The 16,623-nt window shown below is 51.7% G+C and overlaps 1 protein-coding gene across 4 annotated transcripts; it reads right to left on the reverse strand.

Annotated features, from left to right (window-relative positions):
- Positions 1-659: 659 nt before the first annotated feature.
- On the reverse strand, positions 660-15,760 carry Slc38a7 (solute carrier family 38 member 7). Of its 4 annotated transcripts, none has more exons than XM_013119486.3 (12): positions 15,669-15,760; positions 14,996-15,094; positions 10,207-10,593; positions 9,046-9,244; positions 8,701-8,845; positions 7,791-7,889; positions 7,078-7,135; positions 6,745-6,859; positions 5,565-5,712; positions 4,690-4,889; positions 3,866-3,920; positions 660-2,337 (listed from the first exon to the last, which is right to left on the reverse strand). In XM_013119486.3, the coding sequence occupies exons 3-12, from the start codon at positions 10,474-10,476 to the stop codon at positions 2,235-2,237; spliced, it is 1,392 nt and encodes a 463-aa protein (XP_012974940.1). In that variant the 5' UTR covers positions 10,477-10,593; positions 14,996-15,094; positions 15,669-15,760; the 3' UTR covers positions 660-2,234. The 4 variants fall into 4 exon arrangements, 3 of the variants coding, with proteins under 3 accessions (XP_012974940.1, XP_005078701.1, XP_021087792.1); XM_005078644.4 differs by lacking the exon at positions 15,669-15,760 and adding an exon at positions 15,333-15,662; XR_001196976.3 differs by lacking the exon at positions 15,669-15,760 and adding an exon at positions 15,333-15,662 and having other exon boundaries at positions 2,250-2,337; positions 4,690-4,926.
- Positions 15,761-16,623: the final 863 nt, after the last annotated feature.

Below are 16,623 nucleotides of genomic sequence, written 5' to 3' on the forward strand. Positions count from 1 at the left end.
GCCACATGCTCTGCCAAGACATACTTTGCCATCCCAGACCCAAAGCAACAAGGCCAAGTGGTCAAGGACCAAAATAAACTCCTCCTCCTTCTTCTAAGCTGGTGACCTCACACATTTTGTTCCAGTAACGGAAAGTTTGTACTGCCCAATGCAAACACTATTTTCCCTCCTTGGGACTTCCGACAGCTTTGTTAGACCTGTGTCTCTGCTGAGCACTGGCCTGCCCAGCTAGCCTGTCATCTTCCTCAATTCGGTGCCTGACTCTGTCCCCAGCCAAGGCAGGGCCTGTTCTGCCTCTTACAGAACCAGTGGATGCTGGGGAGTCCGATGGTCTCTCCGGACTACACTCAGTGGGGAGGACATGCATCAGAGGGACTGGCTGAGGGGGGTAAAGATGCAGGGGACAGAGGGAGAGGTCGTGTTAGGACCCAAGCAGAGCCCAGAAGACACTCTCCAGTCAGTGGGGAAAGATTCAGGGAAGGATGCAGAAAGGGAGGTGTCCAGAACCTCCTGCAGACTCTTGCTCGGTAAGAGAGCCCACGGGTGCCATTCCTGACTGTGGAGAGTCAAGTGTCATCCACTCCTCCCACCCCAGACCCCCTTCCTGCCGCTTGTGGCCTGGGCTCTGTTCCAAGCACAAGATAAAAGAGACACAGTTCCGCAGTGCAAGCCCCTTTATTAGCCATCCCCACTTCTCCACGTGTGCTTGGGTAGAAAAGAGCCAGCAGGACACTAGGGGACAAGGAAAGGACCGGGTCCTGACGTCAAGCTGAAGCTGGTCAACAGTCTCAGCTGGTCTGTCTGTACGCCATACCCCAGCTTTAGGCCTGGCCACCCCGAAAGGCAGCACTTGGAGGTTGAGGGAAACCAGCAGTGTGGGACCAGAGAGGACGGACGGGTGCCCGAGATGGATGGGAAAAGAGCGATTCAGCTAGTCTGGTTGCTGGGCCTCTGCCGCCGCAACTGGACAGACTCGAGTTGGAGGGATGCTGGGAAGTTGCCCCCTCACTTCCAGGATAGGGGTTTTAGGCAGAATAGATGGAGAAGGTTATGAGGAGAGAGGCCAGTTCTGCACTTGGGACTTGCAAAAGTGAGCAAGGGTAGGTGAGAGGCTAAGGCAGGCACAGTACAGTGTCCGGCCCGACCTCACCTGAGACAGGTGTAACTCAGTGGGGTTCCCAGGCACTGAGGCCAGGCCTGACAGATGTATGGAGCCGGGCAAGCTGGCTCGACAGGGTTTGGAGCCTTCCCCTCCCCTTGACAAATAACAAAACCCACCCATGAGCGAAAGCAAAGGGACGGTAAGGGGTGAGGGATGGGTGGGGTGTGGTAGCAGAAGGAACAGTCAGGACGGAGACAGTAAGGGAAGGTTTAGCCGGGAAGGAAGGAAGGCTTGGAGGGGTGAAGCAACGGTGCTGACGCTTCACCTTGGGCAATCCAGCCTGGAAGGAGGGCCCAAAACTCCCAAGCCTCTGTGGTGACCCACCCCGAGCCTCTGAAAAGACAGGCCTAGCTGGAATCTGAAAAAGACAATAGACCCTCTGTCCATGTGGAATGCTAACGGAGGAGGGCTCACAGCACCGTGGCAATGGCAGCCCCGAGCCCGGAGCCAGGCCGGTGCCATTTGTAAACATTAGACTTGATGTCTGAGGGCACAGGAGGATACCCAACCTGGACCATTAGGTTTGGACAAAGTCAGGGTAGGGACCCTGAGGTCCCATAGGGGAATGGACAACTATGATGTCAGTGACTCCTTTGGAAGTTGTCAGGTCCCAGGAGAAGCCATCATGGGCTTCTGAGAGACATGGGCAGGCACTAAACCCCCAAGGTATTGAGAGCACAGTCCCGACAAGTTCTGTGGTGGATGCCAGCACTATGTATAGGATTTTGTTTTTGTTTGTTTTTTCCAGAGGGAAATCAGAATGGTCTCTCTCTTCTGAGACTCACTGACACTCTCCGTTCACAGGTCCCAAAGGATTGAAGTTGAGACCTGGGGAAGGGGGAAGCTCCTGCAATGTGGGACCTCCTGTCACCATCCACGACAATGCCAAGGTTGGGGAGCAGGAAGGCAGCTGGGTGGGGAGCTGTCCACAGATTCACGGCTGATTCTGTCCCACGACTGTCCCTGGAAAAATGTGTCCAGATGTCACCGGCTGGCACAGGATGTGGGACATGGGGTAGCTCCACAGCTCTGAGAGATGGTTCTTGGGGACATGTTTTCTGGAAGGCAGTGTTCATGCCAAGAGGTCCACAAAGATGGCATTGGCTGTGGTTTGACCAAAGATGAAGGCTCCCAGGGTGACCAGAAGGACTCCATAACTGACCAGTGCCCACCAGCTGTAGGGCAGAGGACAAGAGAAGATTTCAGTCATTTCCCCCATGTCTCTGCAGACTCCTACCTGTAAGAGCCAATATAATCAGTCACCCCACTTCTTTAGGCAGAACACCCCAGGCTTCCCAAGGACTTTCCCATACAAAGCTCTGTGACCCTACTTCACAGTTAAGGAGACCAAGACCCAAAGGGACTAATGATGCTCTAGGCGGTAGAATACAAGTCTTCCGATGGGAAAACACCGAGGAAAGAGCAGGCGGCAGGGAATGAGGTCTGTTTCACTCAGTGGAAACAGAAGGCAGGGGCTGAGGTGGCTCAGTGGTTCAGGTCACACAGTGTTCTTCCAGAGGACCTACATCAGGTGGCTCACAACCACCCGTAACCCTAGCTCTGGGGAGACTGGGATTGAAAACATCTAACCTCTGTGGATATGTGTTCACACACACACAGTCAAAGAGAGAAAGGGAATTTAAAATAAAAAAAAAAAAAAGAAAGAAACTCAAGGCAGCCATCTGTAACCACATGTAACAAAAATGCCAGGGAGTTATCACCGTCATTGAGATGAAGGGTAATTTTTATTTTCTTAGGACATATCTGTTTTTAAATGTTATAATAATTTTTTGCTTTATGTTCTTAGGCAAGTCTCACTGTATAGTTTTGGCTGGCCTGGAACTTGTTGCCTTTCTGTCTTAGCCTTCCAAGTACTGAAATACAACTATTGCCACGGGCTGGGCAGTGGTGGTTCATGTCTTTAATCCCAGCACTCAGGAGGCAGAGGCAGGTGTATCTCTGTGAGTTCGAGACCAGCCTGGTCTACCGAGCGAGTTCCAGGAGAGCCTCCAAAACAATACAGAAAAACTCTGTCTGGAAAAACCAAAAAAAAACAAAAAGAGACCTCAGACTGATTAAGAATGGAGAAGCTAAGCTGAGTGTCCTTGCCTCCTTTGCTTCCTGACTATGGACAGGCGACCAAACTCCACACACTCCAGGTGCCACGACATACTGCTCTCCCTTTGAGCCTCTTGTAAAAGTACTGGTACAGCACCAGGGGCTCCAAACCATAGCAATCCCACCTTAGCCTCCGAGTGTGGAGGTAGCAGCGTGTGCCACTGCCCTAAAAGCCCCACAATTTTTTTTTTTTTTTTTTTGGTTTTTCGAGACAGGGTTTCTCTGTAGCTTTGGAGGCTGTACTGGAACTCACTTTGTAGATCAGGCTGGCCTCGAACTCACAGAGATCCGCCTGCCTCTGCCTCCCGAGTGCTGGGATTAAAGGCGTGCGCCACCAACGCCCGGCTAAAGCCCCACAATTTTAAGTGTCCATGTTGACTGACACATTGCCTATTTTTTTTTCCTTCGAGACAGGATTTCTCTGTGTAACAGCCCTGGCTGTCCTGGAACTCACTCTGTAGACCAGGCTGGCCTTGAAGTCACAGAGATCCACCTGCGTGTGACACCACTGCCCAGCTGATGCCTTGCCTATTTTAAGCCCCCCCTTTCATCTCCCTAAAAGGCCCCTCAGCTGGCTCTGCTTACCTGGCTGGTTTGACCTCCTCTATCTCTGACAGTTTGGCTTGAATGAGGCATAGCCCTAGAAGAGAAGAGGCCACTCTGAGTTTGGAGGTGACAGGGGTTCTCTCCCTCAGGCCCCCTCCCTCCCAACCAGGAGGCAGTGTTGTTTCCTAGAGATTCTGAAATCCAGATCCCACCCCAACCCACACCCAGCTGGACACCTGGCCTCTGCTCTCCCAAAACAGGCCAGCGGCTAACACGTACCCTTCGAGCTACACAGGACTCAGGGCTAAGGGGACAGACACACTGAAGAGTGACTCAGCGGTAGCTCACACCATCTTGCCCACTCCAGAGCAGGCACGACTCCCCTGCTCCATGTACAGTGGGAAGGGCTTTTAAGGAGGTCCTTGGACAGAACCGAGCTGGGTACAGTAGAACTCATAGCTGGGCAGGCAGGAGGGATTTCTATGGATCTGCAGCTGACCTATGTCTAGAACTTGGATCTCATGACTTCAGTCTCAAGGCTTCCTTCCCTCTGGACTGCAATAAGCTAGCCAGATCCCGAAAGTCAAGGGTGAGAGTAGAGACCCTAGACCTGGGCCATACTATTGGGCTTCAAATGGACTGTTGATAGTGGAGCTTGTAAGCCTCTGGCCCCACATCTCATTAGCAAAGCAGAGACCACAATCTTCCCACCAGGAGTCAATGCTGACGCGGCAGCGTGTAGCTGAGCGACAGTCAGTGAGCGGCAGAGACCGGTGGTTACTCTTGCCAGCAGGTTTTGAGTCCCTGGCTGGGGCTAGGGAGGTCCTGTTGCGTGTGGAGGCAGAAGCGCCCGGGGCGTGCACCTGGGAAGATGAAGATGAAGCAGGCTGCCAGGCCTCCGATGACCGAGATGACCTTGCCGATGTCAGGGATAAAGAGTGCGAGCAGCAGGGTGAGCAGGAACCACACGAGCGTCTGCAGGACCCGGCGCCGCCGCTCCCGTCCTACGTCCTCCTCCACCGGCGTCCCCTTGTAGCGCAGCCACAGGCCTTCCACCACTGCCCTGCTCACATGAGGAGGGGCTCAGGGAGCTTTGACTACTGCAGGGAGGGGGAGATCCTGAATGGGCGAGTGTGGTCCCTGAGCTTGGGTCCTCATCTGTGACCATTGCTGTCCCTGGCTGCTATGGGCCGCAGATAAGTTTATGGAAGGGCTTTGCCTCTTCACCTGGACACGGACACCATAATTCTCTTTATAAAAAGAAGGGGTTCGGGGGGCTGGAGAGATGGCTCAGAGGTTAAGAGCATTGGCAGTTCTTCCACAGGACCTGAGTTCAATTCCCAGCAACCACATGGTGGCTCACAACCATCTGTAATGAGATCTGGTGCCCTCTTCTGGCCTGCAGGCATACAGACAGATGCTGCATACATAATAAATAAACAAATTAAAAAAAATAAACCCACTAATAGTAATTTTAAAAAAAGGAAGGGGTTGGGGCATCCAAAAGGCAGGCTGGGTCCATATAAAATCTCAGGAAAGGATCTGGACTGGAGATCCTTACAGGGCCCACAGAATGTTCTGGAACCAGCAGGGCTTGGCATGGAGTATGGGAGAGGGCTTCCTGTACACAGATTCTTTCTGCCGGCTTCAATTTTCCTTGCCACAAAATAGGTTTCCCATAAGGCCACGTATCGTGCTGGCTCCCAGGGGCTCTAGACAGGATGGGGAAGGGGCTCACCGCCCACAGAAGTGCAAGATGGGGTAGGAGGTGAGCACGCTCAGGATGATGAAGGCTCGGGCAACGGCCACAGCCACGTCCTCTGAGGGGTACGACCGGAGCACATCTGGATCCACAGCAGCCCCGAAAGTCAGGAAGCCACAGATGCCTAGGAGCAGGGACAAGGGTGAGGCCGGGAAAATCCTAGGAGGGTTAGGGATGGAATGTGTACCCCTGATGGGAGCAACATCATTCAGAATGAATATTGTAGCAGCTTGGGAGTGAGGACCGAGCCTCAGAAAGGGAGTCAAGCGAGAGCAGACCCCCACCCCTTCCGTGTTGTGTGCTGGGTCCCATCAGCACACACACTGCTGCTTTCCTGCACCTGTCCCCTAACTTCCACACCAAGCATTCCATCTGCCCAAACCACCATGCTGCCACCGCACCACTCAGGCCTCAGTCCAGACGTCCCCTCCTCAGAGGATGCTGTGCTGCCCACCAGTTACCCCACCCGACACCTGTCTGTTACCCGGTTCTACACCTCTCTCTAGCACCTGTCACCAGTCAGAACATGGGACTCACGACCAAAGGGACTTTGCCTGTTTGCCTCTTGTGTTTCTTGCTGTTGTTTCACGGGCTAGGACAACTCTAGTCCAGTTAGCTACTGTCCTCATCTGCTGCCATGGAGGATGGAAAATACCAGTTCATCTCTGCCCTCTTGCCCAAATTAACCCACGCAACAGCCACGGATTTCTTTGCCTGGCCAATTCCCACCCAAGAAATGCATATTCTCAGGCTCCTGGCAGCATCCATCGCTCTCCCCTTGGCTGCCCAGCCTCACAGGTACCAACGTCTTGCACCCCAGCAATGCAGACCTCCTCCCCGTTTGTCTCAGAAGCCCTGCATTTGCAGTTTCTTTCTGGAATGTTCTTCTTCATTCTGGCTTTTCCCTCATGGGCCTCTCCACGTGCCACATCCTCTGATAGTCACTTAGCATCAGTTTAGAACCAGTGAGCAGATGGAACACACTCACCTTGATGAGGGGTAGCCCTGGGCGCCCAATTCAAGTCAATGTCTACAGAAGTGCTTATCGAGGTAAGAGTACAGAGAGAGCTTCCCATGCAAAACTGGACCAGAAACCTTGGGGACTCAAGAGGGGGTGGGAGCACTCCAAGCCTGGCCTCTGGAGGAGAGCACTCACCTGTGCCCATGTAGACAGCCAGAGCTATGACCATGGCAGCTGTCACCACTCCACCCCAGGTCTTTATTTCCGGCCGCCGCATGCTATTGAAGACGGGTACACTGCTCACATGGCACTGTCCAGGTGAAGGGTGTGGTCATGGTGGGGAAGTGACCCCATCTCCAGGTTTCAAAGGAAGGGACCTTGGGAGCAAAGGCTCCAGGGATAAGGAGCAAGCCACCCTCCCAGGTTCATCCACCCTCCCAGGAATCCCACCATCCTGTCCATAATCTGGGGTCCTTCCCAGGGTGGGGGAGTCAGCTAACGGGACAGCTGGGACCCTGGTGCTGGCACCTGAAATCCGAAGCAGATGGTGGGCATGGCATTGAACACAGCCATCCAGGAAGCTGGTCTGTGGGCAAAGACAGTGTGAACCTGCCTGTCAATGTCACAGAGCCACTAGTCCCCACCACCCACTTCTTCAGACAGCCACCAACCTCCAACAACCAGCATCCTACACAGTGAACACACATGAGCAGAGAACCCAGGTCTACTTAAAAACTCAGGAGACAGGTTCCAAAAGGCCATCCTAGGACCAGAGTCCAGAACTCCTGACTCCTAAACTGGGACTTTGCTTTCCTGAATTGTCCCTCTAAAAACAAAAAATAAAAAACAAACAAACAAAAGGGGAACTGGAAAGCTAGACGTGGAGTGTGTGTCTGTAATTCCAGCACTTGGGAGGTGGAAGCAGGAGGATCAGGGGTTCAAGACCAGGCTACATAGTGAGTTTGAGCCCAGCATGGGTTACGTGAGTCCCAGTCTGACAAATCCAAAAAGAGTGATTGGGAAAATGTGCAACTTTTTCCCTGGTAGTCTCACCAAGTTGGGACTTTGCATAGTACTGTGTCTAGACATTGAATAGACCCTCTCACCTCCATCCTGCAATGGTGGATGAGCAGTGTCAATGAGCTAATAATGGGCCTCAGGAAGGGCACCCACGTGACCCTTAGATCCCCGATCTGGGTAGCAGCTTCTACCCCACGCACTTCCCAGGGACCCTCACCCACCTGGTCAGGATGTCCCCTGGGCGCATCTCCTTATCTGGCCAGATGTATTTGATGATTATAATGGTGGTGACATACCAGGTGCCCACAACACTCAGGAAACTGCCAAGGAGGAGAGACTGACTTCCTGCTTCCCAGCCCCAGCCACCCCTTCCCTTGTCCAACCCCATCCTCAGATGTAGCCACCCTTGCTCTAGGGACCAACCACACCAAATAGTGATCCAGGAGGAGCAAGCTGCAGAGAGACCTGCCACAGGGAGGAGCTTGTCAGCATTTCAGTCAGGGGACACGTGCTGGTTCAGAGACCACGTGCAGGAACTGGGATCCACAGCACAGCCACAAGCTCAGCTTGAGCAGCCCAGGTGTGGCAAAGGCTCACAGCTGGCCATCTTGTGGGCCTGGCCTCTGAGAGCTAAGAGATTCTGGGGTAAAGGGGGAGCGGGCAGAGACTGGGGTGCTAACATTTAAGGAACCCTGGAGATGGCCAAGTATGAAAGAGTCCCAGACCCCACAGCTTTTCAGATACAGGGCAAGGAAGCCAGCATCCTCTCTTTGAGCTCATGAGAGACCCTACCACGCTGACAACACTAGAATCATCATCTTCCAGATTCCAGGAAAGCCAAAGCCCCAGCCAGCATTTGCCCTTACACTGGCAGCCATCACCAACCCCTCTTTAACAAGGACATTCAGATCACATCTTTCGATGTTGGAAAAGGCCACTATCTTCCTTGATATAAATGGAAAAGGATAAGTCCTGGGCCTAGGATTCTGCAGCTCTGGTCTGCCCTGGTTTGCCTGCTCTTGCTCCCCCAGGAAGATGCCATGTGGGAGAGGGGCTCCCACCAGAAATGGCTCTCCAGTTGCCTTTGATCAGAGCCTCTGCCTGGCCCGGGCTGGGTTGGGACCTCCAAACCTGGCATATTTCTGGAAGCCGATCTCCCTGGGGATGGACAGGGGCAGGATGAAGAGGAAGGCAGTGAGGCTGATGGTGAACTTGCGGTCTGTGTACCAGGGGCCGCCGCTGGCCCCTTCAGGTTCCTTTGCCATCACAGCTATAACTGCACAGGGAAGAAGGAGGGGATGTCATGCCAGGGCATTCGGGGTGTGGGCCCTCCTGCTTTGGCAGGTCCTAAGGCTTCCCTCTAAGGAATAGGACTCCAAGAGAGGGCAAGACCTACTGTGAAGCACTCTTCCCCCCCCCCCCCCCCCCAGGACCTCAAGCCAAGGAGACGGAGATGAGAACTGGGGAGAACCTCACTCTTGTCCTGCTGGTCCCCAATGATGATCAGGAAGGCGATGCAGGTGCCGAAGGTGTAGACTGCAATGGCTACCTCACACAGCACTCCTGTCAGCTTGCCACACACGGCCCACACCACCTCCTGGTAGGTCCTTTCATTGCTGGCCTGGGAGCAGTAGGCCAGAATGACAAGTCCACTAATGATGAAAACCAGCATGCCCTGCAGCCAGGAACAGATGAAAAGGCATGGGAAAGATACTCTGAGCTCATTTTTTTTTTTTTGGCATCTCTTACACCAATGTCCAAAGCAAGTTTGCAAGTTGGATCTTATCTTGCAGGACAATTTTAACAGATCACTAGAGGCTAGAGGCTACCAAGTTGAAATTTTCTTTAAAAATGAGTTTCAGGTGCTAGAGAGATGGTTCAGTAGGTTAAGAACACTAGCTGCTCTTTCAGAGGACCTGGGGTCAATTCCCAGCACCTATAATGGGAGTTCACACACAAACATCTGTAACTCCATTCCATGGGGATCTGACACCCTCTTCGGCCTCCACTGGCACTGCATGTATGCAGTATACAATCATACACGTAGGCAAACACTCACACATAATTAAAAAAAAAACAAGAAAAACGATTTTCATTCAAAATTTCAAACTTGCAAGCAAACTGAGAACAGGATGGAGCCCAAACAACTTCAAACTCAGCTACAAAACAACCTGTGATTTTCTTTCCCTTTTTTGGTCTGTTGAGATAAAGGCTCACTTGGTAGCCCAGGCTGGATTACAATTTACTATGTGGTATAAGCTGGCCTTGAACTCATGAAGGTCCTTCTGCCTGAACTTCTTTTTTGTTTGTTTTGTTTTTTTCTTTTTTCTTTTTCTTTTTTGTTTTACGAGACAGGGTTTCTCTGTATTGTTTTGGAGGCTGTCGGTCCAGCCTAGCCTCGAACTCACAGAGATCTGCCTGCCTCTGCCTCCCGAGTGCTGGGATTAAAGGCGTGCGCCACCACTGCCCGGCAAGTGGTAGCTTTAAAAGAAAGTTCTGGAATAGACTGGTACCGTCTATCAGTTATAAGGAGGGGAAGAATGATAGCATATTACCTCTATCACTCATCTCTGTTCAAAGCCTGTCTTGCAAACCAAAGAGCCCACAGGCACTGTCTCCCTCTGCCCGTGCACTCACCATCTGCAGGGCGATGCCAGCTGCCACGCCCCCAGCAGTGCTGAAGGCTGCTGGGAAGTTGAGTAGCCCCGCACCCAGGCAGGCGTTGACAACAATGAAGATGGCTCCAAGCGTAGAAGTGGTGCCTCTGTCTGGATCTCCCGCAGACGCCTCCCGGTCACTCTTGGGTGCCATGTCCACGCAGGGACTTTGTAGCAGACGGGCCCGCTCCCCAGCATCAGTGCTGGAGCCCCACTCGCCGTAGTCACTGTTGATGCTGACCTGGGCCATGGTCCAAGACTACTTTTCTCCCGAAAGCTATGGGTTCTGCCTCACAACCACATTCCTGGGGGTAGTTGAGAGAATACCTGCCCCTTTAGGGCTATACTCTGGGGGCCTCTTGTCGACCTAGGCAAGGTAAAGAAAGGCAGACATTATGTTTATCCTGGAATGGTGAATCTGGGACACAAAAAAATGATGCAACTTTCCAAAGATCACATGGCTAGGATCCATACAAGTACCAGGCACTGACCAACTGCATGGTGGGAACTCCACAGGGCTAAGATGCAGTGCGGTTCTGTGCAGAACACTGCATTGAGTTCAGTGTGGGTGACAGACATAGAAACATGTCAGCTGCACACCCGACCTGTTTCACCCTCTCTCCCTCTTTATTTTGAAGATTTATTTATTATGTATACAGTGTTCTGCCTGTATGTATGCCTGCACGCCAGAAGAGGGCACCAGATCTCATTACAGATGCTTGTGAGTCACAATGTGGTTGCTGGGAAGTCAACTCAGGACCTCTGGAAGAGCAGCACTGCTCTTAACTTCTGAGGCATCAGCCAGATGGGTGTTGGTGGTGCACACCTTTAATCCCAGCACTTGGGAGGCAGAGGCAGGCGGATCTCTGTGAGTTTGAGGCCAGCCTGGTCTACAGAGAGTTCCAGGACAGCCTCCAAAATCAACAGAGAAACCCTGTCTCCAAACCCCCCCCCAAAATAATAAACCAAAAACCAAAACAAAACTTCTGAGGCATCTCTCCAGCCCCAACTCACTCACCAACTTGTTTCACTCAGAAAAGTAAAGAAGATCTAAACATAAAAGAGGGGGCTGGGTAGCAGTGGTGTACACCTTTAGCCCCAGCATTCCTGAGGCAGGTGGATCTCTATGAGTTCAAGGCTAGCCTGTCCACAGAGCGAGTTCCAGGACAGTCAAGGCTATACACAGAGAAACTCTGTCTTAAAACTAAACAAACAGAATGGGAGAGGTTGGAGTACTGAAGATTCAGTCACAGAACACTCGTCTACCAATGCCCAGCACTGCAAAGAGTAAAGGACACAGAAGAGAGGAGTGCTAAAATGTCAGCACCTGGAGAAGCCCAGGGAACAGGTGTGTCACAGACATGTCTTAGATCATCTGGTCTTGTGGCAGCCTTGTGATCAGAAGGTTCTGAGAAACAGAAGCACTGACCCAGGATGGTTTACGAGCAAGCTGCAACTCAGTCTGGACTTGGATCCATCTGGCTTCCCAGGTTGTCTGAGCACCACACAGTCCCCATAGGAACTGCTACTAAGAACTATGGAGTTTCAATGCATTTCAGCCCAGCATGCTTTCCTGCAACCCAGACATTAAACTGCATGGCTTTCAAGGCCCTTCAAATTTCAGGTCAACTTTCTCATCTCCCACATGGCAATTCCTGCCACATTGATCCTCAGGGGGGAAAATAAGTTTTTTGTTTTTTGAGACAAGGTCTCTATGTAGTCTTGGCTGTCCTTGAACTCAGAGATTCTTCTGCCTTTGCCTGAGTGCTGAGATTAAAAGAGTCTGCCACAGCAGGGCATTGGTGGTGTACCCCTTTAATCCCAGCACTCAGGAGGCAGAGGCAGGAGGATCTCTGTGAGTTCGAGGCCAGCCTGGTCTACAAAGCGAGTCTAGGACAGCCTCCAAACCAATACAGAGAAGACAGGGTTTCTCTTTGTAACAGCTCTGGCTGTCCTGGAACTTGCTTTGCAGACCAAGCTCGTCTCCAACACAGAGATCTGCCTGCCTCTGCCTCCCAAGTGCTGTGATTAAAGGCATGCGCCACCACCACCCAGTGACAGGAAAATCATTTTTAAAATTGCATTTCATTTATTTGTGGTGTGTGTGTATGCTTGTGTGGAGGTTTGCATTTTGTTTATTTGTTGTGTGTATTTGTGTGCTTGGGTGGAAGTCAGAAAATAACTTTTGGGAATTGGTGCTCTCCTTGACAATGTGGGCCCAGGGGATTGGACTCAGGTCACACATCTTGAATTATCTCACAGGCTCAGAAAAACAAGTCTTATAATTGTGTGTTTGGAATATTCCCAGCCCCTTCGCTGGTCACTCACAGGGTCCATCTCTTCCCCATTTCTCCGCCCCTCACTGAGTCCTTCACGGAGCCATTACAGAGCAGGGCACTACCGAGACCCGTTTCCTTCCATCTGTTTGTAGGATAGCCCTGTGCACGCTAGGCTTGTTTCCTCAAGCTAGACTACAGGCTCTGAGGTCAGACCTGCGGTGTTTATCATTAGCTGTGAGCTAGAACCGAGAAGACAGGACTGACACCAAAGATACTGGTGCCCAGGCACTGTGCATGCTACCTTTACTTGGTCATGCAGCAGTCACTGGTGGCCGGGATTCAAAATCAGGCACGCCGGGATGGCTTAGCAGGTAAAGGTGACGGCTGCCACGCTGCATCACCTGGGTCTGACTCCTGGGACGCTCACGGTGCAAGGAGAGAAACAGCCCCCCGCAAGTTTCCTCTGATCTACATACACAGACACGTGCTAGGTGGTGGCGGCACACGCCTTTAATCCTAGCACTCTGGAGGCCAGCCTGGTCTACAGAGCGGGTTCCCAGACAGCTAGGACTGTTACACAGAGAAACCCTATCTCGAAAAACTGAACCCCCCAAAATAAATCCCCAAACCAAACCAGACACAGACATACACTGAATGAATGAATGAATGAATGAATGAATGAACGAACGAACGAATGGACAAAGACCAAATAACATCAGTATTTCTAGAACATTCTTATGTGGCCTATAACGTTCATCTGTTCGCCTGTGTCTCCTTCCTGTGCCTGCTGAACCAATAACAGGCTTGTCACCTGCTCACTCTCTGGGTAAGCATAACCTAACTGCAGGCTTTCCTTTAGCCATGGTCCTTCCTTGAAAACCAGGAGGTCACTCTTCTCCAAATGTTCAAGTGCCTTTGGGAGCTCAGCTCTGAGAACTGACCCTCAGTGTTCTCTTACTTCAGTGCTGGTCTGAACCTCCAAGAGGGATGTTTCTTAAAGGGCCAAAGCCAAGTCCACACCACGAGCAGCCCTAAGGTGAGCACTGTGACTGGTGCCTGAAATCTCAGTGACTGAGAGGCTGAGGCAGGAGAACTGTTGTGAGTTCACGGTGAGCTTGGACCACATGGCTAGTACTGGGCTATATAGGATAACCCTGTCTCAAAAAACAAAGGAAAGGGCTGGAGAGATGGCTCAGAGGTTAAGAACACAGGCTGCTCTTCCAGAGGACCTAAGAGTTCAATTCCCAGCAACCACATGGTGGCTCACAACCATCTATAATAAGATCTGGTGTCCTCTTCTGGCCTGCAGGCATACGTGCAGGCAGAACACTGTATACACGACAAACAAACAAATCTTTAAAAAAATAAAACAAGCGGGGTGTGTGTGTGTGTGTGTGTGTGTGTGTGTGTGTGGTACCTGAGCTGGGAGGGGCTATGCTCTCTCTTAGACTCAGAGGGTTAAAGCCTAACCCGGCCACTTCCTACATGCATGGCCTTGGGTAAGTCACTTTAGCCCGCTCAGCCTTTCCATGGTGTAAATTCTCGTGAAGAGCATGCTGACATCAGAAAGCATTACCAGGCTGGGGATGGTAGAGCCTGCGCTTACCATAGACGAGGCTTGGGAGTCAGTCCCTAACCGCTGCCATTTTGGGCTGGTGAGATGGCTGAATGGGTAAAAGTGCTTGCAACCAAAACTCATGACTTGAGTTCGATCCCTGGGACCCGCATGGTGGAAAGAAAGAACGGACTTTTGCAGGTTGTTCTCTGACCACACAAGAACCATGGTCCGTCCATTCATTCATTCATTCATTCATTCATTCATTCATTCATTTTCACATTCTCTAAATTAAAAAAAAATCGCATTTCTTCTCCGCAAAGGCAATGATTCAGCCACAACTCCTGTCCGTCCCATTTCAAGCCATTGCTCTTAGTAAGGTCAGCTCACGGGGGTGGGGTGGGGGTCTAGAATAGACTGAGGCCCCTGGGGGCGCTTCCTAGGTGTTCCTTCTGATTGTGGACAGAGCTGGGGCCATTACCCCCAAGAAGGAAGAGAAAAGCGCAGGTGCTCTGGGACATCTGCCATCAAGTAACTAAGGGACGTAGACCTAGGGCACACATCTCTGCTGGGGCGGAGTCAGAAACATCAGCTTAGCCACAGACTTTTTCCTCTTACGAAATCTGGCCCCAGCCAGCAACTTGGCAAAATCTCACAGTAGTAAGTAGTGAAGGCAGGCTGGAGACCCCCAGGTCCAGGCATAGCTCCAGAGAGGTCTAAGGTCAGCCGTTCCGTTGCTAACACCACACAACAGACATTAAGGTCACATGGCTCCAAGCCTCTCTCTAAGAAGCAGGTCTCCCTTTGGCACCCTGCCCAGGCTCTCCTGCAACCGCACAAACGCTCAGGTTGAGTGATCCCACCCCTAGGACTCTCACAGATCTAAGAGCTCTTACCCCTACCTCAATTCATCAGCCCCGCCGTTCCCAGCTTACCTGTGATCCTAGAAGAGGGCTTTTCTCTCCACCTAAAGGATCCGTGTCTCCTCACATCCCTTTTTGGCCTCAAGTTCTTCTCAAGGCTTTACCTAAAACCTGCAGTCAAAAGAGAGAGGAATTTTGCCTTTGCGGCTGGCCTCGAGCGTGGAGGGAGGTGGGTTACACGGAGTAGTTCTGAATAGCCCATAGTACAGAGTGGAGTGCCAGATCAGACAGGGGAAAAAGACCCGAGGAGGAAAGAGATTACGTTAAGGTCACGGTGAACAGTTAGCAGGGCCAGACTATGAGCACGATGATACACACATGCTTAGGTGAGGGATGGAACAGATCTTACCCGCTTCCCAGTCCAGCTTGGTGCCAGCACCGAAACACGAGATTTGGTTGCAGGGGAGGTGGGGAAGGGAGCACCCGACCAGGGTGGGCTTGGGTGAGCCCCGAGCGAGACGTAAAATCAGTGTGCTGCGTGAGTAACTCGGGAGCGGACTCGATCCTGGCCTAAGACTGAGCGGAGAGCCGCCAGGCTAAGGCGTGGCTGGGCCGGTGCAACAGGACTTCAGAAAGGATGGCTCTCCAGCCCTGCTGGGACCTGATCGCGGCAGCGATGCGGACTTCGAGGACCCAGAAACCCTACAGCCCCCACCTTGCACCACCCCTACCTCCGTTCACAAACCTTGTGGGTGTCTTTCCCGAGCGGACTTTGGAAACACGTGAGCGTGGATCACATGACCCTTTGACTAACACAAGCCGCAGGACACTCTGGGAATTGTAGTATTTTTTAAAGGCAGTGTCACCCTCGGACCGCATCAGCTTCTCAAACCTACACACGTAACTGTGAGCCACCTTGGCTCCCTGCCAACACGTTTATCCGGCTATTTGTAGGCATGGTCCCTTGGCCAACCCAAAAACTGATCCTTCCTCCTGGAAAGAGCGTTAAGAGGGTTGGCATCTTTGTCCTCAGGGGCAGTGGGCCAAACCTATTTGGCCTCATTATCCTCGTTCCGGTATTCATTTTCACAGCCAGTGACCCCAGAGTTTCTTTGACCGAAGAGTGTGAGGAACCACTGGACAAAAGAGAGACACAGTTTGAGCATTCATTAATCCCTGGCTACAACCTCAAAACTGGATTTCAGAAGTGTCTGAGGCGTTGCAGGCTCTCGGTTTATTGACTGGAGAGGAGAATGCCCAGAGCCTTGGCTTCGGTACTTGGCAGTATGCCATTTACAAATAAAGTCAGTTTCTGCCTCTTTATTTGTGGTATTAGAGTTTGAAACCCGGACTCTGGGCAAGAGCTGTACTTTTCAGTTACAACCTTAGTCTAGTTTAATCACACTTTTCTTTTTTAATGCCTTCCCGTGCTGAGCCTTACATTGGCCCTAAGTCTCGTTTTAAAAATACAGAAAATGCTGAGTTGGGTGTGGAACACATGCCTGTAAACCCAGAATTCAAGACATTGAGGCAGGAGGATTGTGAATATGAAGCTAGCCTGGGCTACGCAGCTAACTCCTGTCTCAGTCAACAATGCAAAACAAAACACACACACCACAACCTCTCCCCACACCTCCCCCAAAAAAGATTTTTAAAAAAAGAGACAGTGCTACTGAGATCACCGGAGTCAAGTGCAATAG

This window comes from Mesocricetus auratus, unplaced genomic scaffold (assembly GCF_017639785.1).
Source record: "Mesocricetus auratus isolate SY011 unplaced genomic scaffold, BCM_Maur_2.0 Super-Scaffold_100714, whole genome shotgun sequence".
Lineage (NCBI taxonomy): Eukaryota > Metazoa > Chordata > Mammalia > Rodentia > Cricetidae > Mesocricetus > Mesocricetus auratus.